Source organism: Pteropus vampyrus, unplaced genomic scaffold (genome assembly GCF_000151845.1).
Source record: "Pteropus vampyrus isolate Shadow unplaced genomic scaffold, Pvam_2.0 Scaffold319, whole genome shotgun sequence".
In the NCBI taxonomy this organism is placed as follows: Eukaryota; Metazoa; Chordata; class Mammalia; order Chiroptera; family Pteropodidae; genus Pteropus; species Pteropus vampyrus.
In genome coordinates, this window is record NW_011889100.1 from 596,140 (window position 1) to 605,043 (window position 8,904).

Here is an 8,904-nt window from a genome sequence, read left to right on the forward strand (position 1 = left end):
GCCCTCCTGGCCCCCGATCCCCATTGGTTGAGGTTTGGGAGGCACTGGGACCTGGGGGTGCGTTCGATGCCGCCTCCGAACAGCTCTGCACCCGTGGGCGAGCAAGGGGCGGTGTGCCCCGCTGAGCCAGGCCTGGGAACCTCTTGGCCTGGATCTGGAAGATCAGTAGAGCGGCACCATGAATAAATCATGTGACTTCTGAGAGCTGGCAGTCTATGCACATCTGGTTCCAAAACTGTGAGCAGAGTAGGGCAGGGAGTCCAGGCCAGGAGGAGGTCTTGTCACTAAGGCAAGTGTGAAATAAATGGCTGTGAGGGATCCTGGGGCAGATCTCCCCGCTGCTCTGGAGTCTCCTTGGTTCAGGAGGCAACCTTTACAAATATTTATCGTTGCCAGGCCCTGGGGACACAGGAGTCCGCTGAGAGCCATGGTCTTCGCCCTCTGGGAGCTTATAATCTAGTGGGGGAGACAGATAGGGAACAAGGCGTCACTCCAGTACAAATATAAAAACAAGCCGAGGCAAAGTCACTGAAGGACAACTGTAGAGCGTGCAACATGGTTGTGACCTAGTTTGTGGGACGAGGGGTCGGGGAAGGCTGCTCTGACGAGGGTACATCCTTCTGTGAAACAGGTGAAGCCCAGAGGGTCCTGTTGGAAGGAGCAGGTGTGTGCAGGGTAACATGTCGGCTTTCCGAGAGGCGTGTGCTGCTAGGTACATTGATGTTTAGTATCATGTCTTTTTTTTTTTTTTTAAATTAAAGTAGAACCTAAGTAAATAAAGTGCAAAAATCTTAAGTGGATAGCTTGATAAATTTTAACCGTTGTGTACACCCGTGCAATTGTCTAATTCTCACAGGTAATTATCTCGTGAGGCATTATCATTACGCCCGTTTTAAAGATGAAGAAACGGAGGCTCGGAAAAGCTGTGATTTGCCCAAGGTTGTAGATCGAGTGAAGAGCACAGCTAGGATTCCAAGCCAGATGCCACTCCGGCCAGTGCCTTTTCTACTGGATGGGTGGTTCGGAAACTTCCCCCTTTGCCTTGTGGCTTTTCTGGTCCCATTTCTTACTTGAATTCCAGCATAGGGCCCTGCCGACTAAATGTCCTGTGGTTTGGGGCATCCGAGTCAGGTTGATTAAGGTCCTCCAGACACTCCTGGGGTCCTCAGGCTCATGGGTGGGCTTTAAGGTGTTCATGAACCTCTTGAGAGTCTGTGGTAGAGTTTGGGTGGGCTGTCTCCTGGGGGGAGGGTGCACTGTTTTCATCATGTCCTGCAATGGAGTCTCAACACCACAGGAGGTGTGTTGAGTTGGTTGGGTTGTTGGTTTTTTTTTTTTTTTTTTTTTTGCAGCTAGGGGCTCCTCCCTCCTGATTCCTTTCTTGGGAGGGGGAAGGGCCTGGAATGCCAGGAATGCTCTTCCTCCTGCAGGAGCCCTTTCTCACCTGGAGCCTGCCCTCCCTTTCCCTCTCTCTGGTCACCTGGCTTCCTAGGACTTTGTACAGTGCCTGGAAGGGGCCTCGCCAAGCTTCTTCAGCTGGAGCTCTGCAGGGAGGGTGCGCTGGGCGTGTGTGTGTCTCTGTCCGGCACACTGGAGGCTCCTCCTCCAGTTTGGTGCTGGGCTCCTGTGGGGATCGGCTCCCTGGGGAAGCTGGAGTTCCTGGAGCCAGAACACACCTGGAATACATGCCACTCGCTGACCCTGAGCTCAGGCAGTGTGGACCTGGGGACCTGGTCTTGGCCCTGCCTCTCGGGTGGGACAAGTCTGTGTGTCCTGAGGCCCCTCGGGCTGGCACTCTTATACGTTAGTTACATCTTCACTTGAATAGGCAGTGCATCTACATGGTTCCAAATTCAAAAGGGACACAGATACACAGGAGAAAGCCAGTCACTTCCCCGTCCCTGTCCCTAGCCCTCAGTCCCCCCAATCCGGAGGCGCCCCTGCTGTCACTTGGAGTGTTCTTCCAGAAATGGGATGCCATGCCTTGGAGGTCTTCTGCATTTGAAATGAGCTGAGGGAGTGGAGGCCCCTCTGCTCTGTGGGGGTGGAGGTGTCGGTGAGACAGGGCTTGGGTTCTGCCTTCGCTGGGTGGCGAGGCACCCGTGCGTATATGTCTGTGTGTGAAGATCGAGCAAATCTTTAAACTATTGATGATGAGCCCAGTTCCCAGAACTACAACAGAGGAGATGGATTCTTCTGGGTCAGCGTGTCTCTAAGTGTGGTCCCTGGACCAGCAGCATCAGCACCACCTGGGAACTTTAAGAAATACAAACCCTCAGGCTCCACCCCAGACCTACCCAATGAAAAACTCGGGGTGGGGAGTTCTAATAAGCCCTTGGGGTGCTGCTGCTATTCAGATCAAGAATGAGAACCACAGTTTTTATGCAGAAGGAAATGACAAGGCAGTCGGCCTCACCAAAGCGGGGTTGGGGGAGGTTTCTGGGTTTCTGCTTCCAGTCTCTCAGCCGACTCCCCTTTCTTCACCTTCTAGGACCCCTCCTGCCCATGGAGCAGGCGTTCACCATGGCCGAGCCTCGGGGCCCCGTAGACCACGGAGTCCAGATTCGCTTCATCACAGAGCCGGCGGGGGCCACAGAGATGGGCACCCTGCGTCACGGGGGGCGACGCCCGGCTAAGGACGCCAGAGCCAGTACCTACGGGGTCGCCGTGCGCGTGCAGGGCATCGCGGGGCAGCCCTTTGTGGTGCTCAACAGCGGGGAGAAGGGCAGCGACTCCTTTGGGGTCCAAATCAAGGGGGACAACCACCGAGGGGCCCCGGGAGCCCTGAGCCCCGACTCGGAGCCCCCCGAGAGCCGCTACTCTCAGGCCAAGGAGTTTCCCGGCCCGTTGCGGGACATTGCGTCCGACGAGGAGGAGCCTGGGGCCCGCTGCTCGGGGCGGCTCCTCCGCTCCCAGTCCCAGGCGTCGCTGACCGGCCCGGTCCCCATGGCTCAGGGCAGCAGGAGCACCAGCATGCTGGAGCTGGCGCCCCAGGGCGCCTCCCCAGGGAGCGCCATTGACACGGCGCCCCTGTCTTCCGTGGACTCGCTCATCAGCAAGTTTGACAGTCCCCACGGCGGCCAGGCCCGGGGCCGCAGCGGCCGCCGCCTGCGTTCGCTGCCGCCGGGACAGCGCAAGCGCAGCCAGAGCCTGGACAACCGGCTGCCCAGGGACACGCTGGAGGACCGCGAGCGCCGGCCCCCCAGCCCCTGGAGCCCCGGCGCGAAGCAGGACGACGGCCACCTGGGCAGCTCGAAAGCGCCCGCGCAGAGCCGCAGCCCTCCCGGCGGCATCAGCCGGTCCCGCCAGACCCAGGACTGGGTCCTGCAGAGTTTTGAGGAACCGCGAGGGAGAACACAGCACCCTGCCTTGCTGGAGGTCAGACCCCGCCCCTCCTCCAGCCGCGGGACCCCTGGCTGCCTCACACGGCCCGGGGCAGAAGGTCTCAGCCCTTTGTGCTCCGCGTCTTCCATCCGCGTGTGCACGATTCCCGTGGGCAAAATTCTAAAGGAAAGGGAACCATGAAATCGCCGTTCGCGAACGCGGAAAGTCCCTTGTGCTTGCCCGAGTGACCGCACGCCTGTCCCTAGCCTTTGCTCGGTCTGCAGCGCACACACGTAGGCGGGCCGGAGGGTGGGGCGGCTCCCTGGCGCTCTTGACAAAGCTCCCACCTTTGTCCCTCACTCAGGAATGCAAGTGAGTGAGTGGGGAGCGATCGTACCCCGAGACGAAGTTAAGCGCGTTCTAAAAGTAAATCACTTAGAAACCCTAACGCATTAACTGTCGTTAGCGACAAATTATTTGTGACACGGCTCGCCGCTGGTTGAGATCTGCCTGTTGAGGAAAACCTGGTTCTCAACAATTGCGAGAGGTGTGTCCTGCTCGCACCTGTCCCTGGCTGGGGCTCAGGCCTCGCGATGTTGCCTCGTGACCCTACTTCTGGCTCGTTCGCCGCGCTCGAAGGGCCTTGTCTCCCAGTTGCCACCTCTGCTGCGTCTGAGCTCCACACACGCTTCTGGCTTAATCTTCGTTTCTCTGGGTTTACTTCTTTCGCAGTTCAAATCGACTCCAGACCTTCTCCGAGACCAGCAGGAGGCAGCCCCACCCGGCGGTGTAGACCACGTGAAGGCGGCCATCTATGGCATCCTGAGGGAGGGGTGAGTGGGGCGGTCCAGCGCGGAGTCACACCCCTCGCTCCTTTTCCGTCCGGCTTCCTTCCCCATCCTCCCCGCTCTTAGCCCGGACTTCCCTCATCCTTGCTACCTCTTTCCTCCCCTGACCTTGGCTTTTGTCCTTTTCTCCTCCAGAAGCCCAGAAAGTGAAACTTCTGTAAGGAGGAAGGTCAGTTTGGTGCTGGAGCAGATGCAGCCTCTGGTGAGTGGCCTTCTCATGGTGCGAGCAAGGGTCAGTCTTAAGGCCCTTGGGGCCTCAGGAGCTGGATGTGGACTCGCTTCCTTCCTCGTGTCTCTGGCAGGTGGCTTCTCCTGGTTCTTCTAAGGCCCTGGCAGGGCAGGGCGAACTCACCCGAAAAGTGGCGGAGCTTCAGCAGAAGCTGGATGAAGAGGTGAAGGTGAGGAGAAGTAGAGGTCCAGGAGGGAGGCAGGCCCACGGGCAGAAGACCCTGGCTCAGGCCGGCTCCTCCAAACAATGGGGCGAGCACTCGCGTGTCCTGTGAGACCAGACGAGAGTTCGTGCTGGTCTCAGCAGGGACTTCTGGGAGTCCTCGGAGCTTCGACAGAAGGAACACATCCCTCAGGTATCTGGCCGCTTTCCGTTCCGTTTCTTTCGGCCGTTCCCATCCTGGCTCTGCCACTTACTGGCTGTATAAATCGTGAACGAATTACTCATGTCAGTTCTTTTCATCGTCATAATAATGATGACGATAATAGTAGCTGCCATCTATTGAGTATAATTTTTGTAGTAGGTGCTGTCCTGGGTAATACATAATAATTATAGTGACCCTGTAGAGTAGGCATCCTGGACTCTTCCGAGGAGAAAATTGAAGATCAGAGAGGTTAAGTGAATTGCTCAAGGTGGTAAGAAGCAGAGAAGAAATTTAAAAATTCAGGTCAGCCTTATTCAATAGCCTATGGACTCCCGCTCCCCTCCGCCTTTTAAAAAATACCACTGCCAACTTTTACAATGTGGCCCGTTTGTAGCTGGTGCTCAGTAAGTGTTGGATTATAACTAACTCCCCTTGTTTCCTGGAAACCAGTGTAGCATAGCAGTTAAATGGTGCGCTGTGAAGTCAAAACTGAGCTCGAATCCTGGTGCCCTTAGCTGTTGGCTGTGTAATTGGCCTTGAGCAGGTTCTTTAAATGTTCTAAGCCTGTGATTCCTTAACTGCTAGGTGGGGAGTATGATGGTGCTGTATCAGTTATCGATTGCTGTGGAACAGATTACGTCAGAACTGGACAGCTGAACGCAAACATCTCCCAGTGTCTGAGGGCCCAGAATTGGGGAGCAGCTTGGCTGGGCCATTCTGGCCTGGGTCTTTCATGAGGTTCCAGTCGGGGTATTGGTGGGAGGCTACAGTCATCGGAAGACTTCACTAGGCTTGGAGGATCTGCTACTGAAATGGCTTACTCCGTGGCCCTTGGTAGGAGGCCTCAGTTCCTTGCTGTGTGGACCTCGTCACGGGGCTGCTCAAGTGTCCTCACAAAATGGTAGCTACGTTTCTCCAGAGTGAGCGACACAGGGAGGGCATAGAGAGGAAGCTGCAATGCCTTCTTCTGACCTAGTCTCAGAAGCTACACGTCACTGCCTCCTTTTTCTGTTTGTTAGGTGAGCGTCCCTAGGTCCAGCCCTCACTCAAGCAGAGAAGCTTTACCTTTTGAAAGGAACGTCGTACATAGCATTGGTGGATGCATTTTAAGCCATCACAAGTACCGAGGCTTGTCGTGAAGGTTAAAGGCAGATAATGTGTGCATGAGGTCCCCGGTACAGCGCCTGTCACAGCGCGAGTGTCAGTGACTGTTAGACACCCCCATTACTCCACGTCCTGCTCAGAGGCGCCCCTGCTCTTCACCTGCTGTACACTCTCCTCTCCTTTTCCAGAAGCGGCAGAAGCTAGAGCCCTCCCGGGTGGGGCTGGAGCGGCAGCTGGAGGAGAAGGCGGAAGAGTGCGGCCGCCTGCAGGAGCTGCTGGGGCGGAGGCTGGGGGAGGCCCAGCAGAGCACCAAGGAGTGAGCACTGCGGTGGTGCACGTGGGGGGCTGCTGGGGGCCCAGGCCGGAGTTAGAGGCTGCCCCGGGGCTGAGGGAGACGGGGAATCTCCGGAAGCTGGAAGGAGAAGACAGGGATGGCTTAAAGACGGGACCTCTCTTTACTTCTCGGTCTGTGATGGTGACGGTGCCCGAGTTAGGCTGACGGTCTGCCTCTGTGCCTCGGGTTCTTCATCTGTGAAGTGGGTTAACGACAGTACCTATCTCACAGGATCGTTGTGAGGCTTCAATCACTCATTCAGCAGATGTTTTTGCAATGAGTGCCGTGTGGTAGGCAGTGATCTGGGTTCCTGGGGTACGTCAGTGAACCACACAGATGAAGGGCCCTGCTCTCCAGAGGCCTAGTTTCTAGTGAGGGGGGATGGGCCGTAAGCAATAAACGCATCCTGTAAGCAAACTTGTCATATGTGAGAAGGTGAGAAGTAGAGTAAGCTGATCGGGAGGGCCGGGTTGCTGGGCAGCAGGTTATAATATTCGATAAAGTGGTCAGGGAAGGCCTCGCTAAGATGTGAGCAAAGACTTAAAGGAGGCATAAATGAATTAATACATGTAAAGGGTTTAGAGAACCGCCTGACACGTGGTACAGATAATCAATAATCTATTATTGATTATCAGGCTCCAGAACATGAAGCTCCTCCTGGACCAGGGTGAAAGGGTACGACGCGGGCTGGAGACCCAGGTGATGGAGCTGCAGGACCAGCTGAAGCAGGCCCAGGCCCCTGAGCCTGCTAAGGAGGTGCTGAGGAAGGTAGGGAGCCGGGCTGGGTACCCCAGCCTCTGCTTCCTTTCAGCTAGAGCATCCTCAAGTCTGTTCATCTACAGTTTCCTCTAAATACAGGGAGTAGGTAACTGATGACGGGTACCTCTTAGTGCGCTTTCGGACAGACCCAGTGGCGGGTGGGACTCAGGCCCAGATGGCGGGTTTCCTTTATCCTAACAAGGCATCTTGGAGGGCAAAGTACACCTGGTACCGTGCCTGATAAACGCTTTTCGATTGACCGACTGCATGTGTGACGAGGCAGGGAGATCCTGATACAGTCATCTCTGTGCTCCCACCGGCACCTTCCCCAGGACCTGTTAGAGACCCGGGAACTTCTGGAAGAGGTCCTGGAGGGGAAACAGCGGCTCGAGGAGCAGCTGAGGCTGCGGGAGCGCGAGCTGACAGCCCTGAAGGGGGCCCTGAAGGAGGAGGTGGCCTCCCGGGACCAGGAGGTGGAGCAGGTCCGTCAGCAGTACCAGCGAGACGCGGAGCAGCTTCGCCGGAGCATGCAGGACGCGACCCAGGCACGTGGCAAGAGCAGGGGCTGGGAGCAGAGGACACTCCCAGGAAGGGGGCTGCCTCGAGGTCTTGGTATTTTGGGACTTGTCGTGGTCATAGCTGGAACTCCCCCTAAAAGACACAAGTGAGATGTAATGAAAACCTTGGTCAGGAAGCCTGCAGGCCGGAGTCCCATGGGGATGTAATGGGGGGGCTTCCTGTAGATGACAGGGGCAAAATGACTTGGGGAGAGAGCATCGTACCAGGTACCACGGGGAGTCAGGCCGTGCAGCTGGCATGGTGCCCTCCAGGCCCGAGCCTTCCCTTCTGTACACTCACACTTGGATTCGACGCGAGCTCTTCCCTCTGAGCCCCCTGCCTCCCGGCCCCCCTTCCTTAGGACCATGTGGCATTAGAGGCCGAGAAGCAGAAGATGTCAGCCTTGGTGCGGGGGCTGCAGAGGGAGCTGGAGGAGACCTCAGAGGAGACGGGGCATTGGCAGAACATGTTCCAGAAGAACAAGGAGGAGCTCAGAGCCACCAAGCAGGAGTAAGGACCTCGCCCCTCTCCCGGGAATGCTGCCCCGTGCCTGCCATCCAGGCCCCCGTCCTTTCCCCGCATGCTGTGCTCTCTGCTGCCCCACTCCTCAGACTGCTCTTCTCCACAGCCACCTCCCTCCTGAGAGTTGGGTGCCCCGTGTGTCGGCCTCCGGGGAGGTGGTTTTCATTGTCCTGCTACCCTCTCCCAGGCAGCTGGCCTGACCCTGTTCCCTTTTAATTCACCTGTCTGGGCTCAGACTTCTGCAGCTGCGAATGGAGAAGGAGGAGATGGAAGAGGAGCTCGGGGAGAAGATAGAGGTCTTGCAGAGGGAGTTAGGGCAGGCCCGAGCTGGAGCTGGAGATTCTCGCCAGGTGGAGGAGCTCAAGAAGGTACTTGGGAGGCGGGGGCAGAAGGGCAGGTTGGGGTGATGCGCACCTGCCTCCCTATCCACGAGGGCCCCCACACTAGTGTGGCTGTCTCCCTGTGCTTGGTTTTCAGGCCCCATCCTGCCTGCTCGGCCTTATCTCTTCCCAGCACATCCAGCGGGGCTGGTTTCATTGAGTAGAGGAATTTCTAGTGAGAAGGGCTCGCAGTGGCCAGGTTGAGTTACAGCCAGAAGCTGCTGGCTGACTCCCAAGAGACCTCATGGGTAGTGGCGTTTAGGTGGATTTGTGAAACTCTAAGGTCATTCTTGCAAGCTTGGAAACCTAACTTGATGAGCAAAGCTTGCTCTGCCTGCAGAGGGTCCTCATTTAAATGTAGAATGCCAGCTTATTTGCTTACAATGAGAACTGTAGTCACGTGGGCTGGAATACTTGTACTGGCCTGGCCAGCTGACCTACATGGGAAATCAAATGGCAATTTTTTTTTTTTTTTTTTTAGG

At 56.7% G+C, this 8,904-nt stretch overlaps 1 protein-coding gene across 5 annotated transcripts in view; it reads left to right on the top strand.

Annotated features, from left to right (window-relative positions):
* Window positions 1–8,904, top strand: part of CGN (cingulin) — a 23,391-nt gene that overhangs the window by 5,422 nt on the left and 9,065 nt on the right. For 4 of the 5 annotated variants that reach the window (XM_023521823.1, XM_011377666.2, XM_023521825.1 and 1 more), the window contains 9 exons: window positions 2,492–3,378; window positions 4,057–4,157; window positions 4,308–4,374; window positions 4,475–4,570; window positions 6,058–6,185; window positions 6,839–6,971; window positions 7,295–7,507; window positions 7,882–8,030; window positions 8,278–8,410. In XM_023521823.1, the coding sequence (XP_023377591.1) occupies window positions 2,506–3,378; window positions 4,057–4,157; window positions 4,308–4,374; window positions 4,475–4,570; window positions 6,058–6,185; window positions 6,839–6,971; window positions 7,295–7,507; window positions 7,882–8,030; window positions 8,278–8,410 (1,893 nt within the window). In that variant the 5' untranslated portion in view covers window positions 2,492–2,505. Of the gene's footprint in view, window positions 1–2,490; window positions 3,379–4,056; window positions 4,158–4,307; window positions 4,375–4,474; window positions 4,571–6,057; window positions 6,186–6,838; window positions 6,972–7,294; window positions 7,508–7,881; window positions 8,031–8,277; window positions 8,411–8,904 lie in introns of all 5 variants that reach the window. The other variant, XM_023521822.1, reaches the window with a different exon arrangement.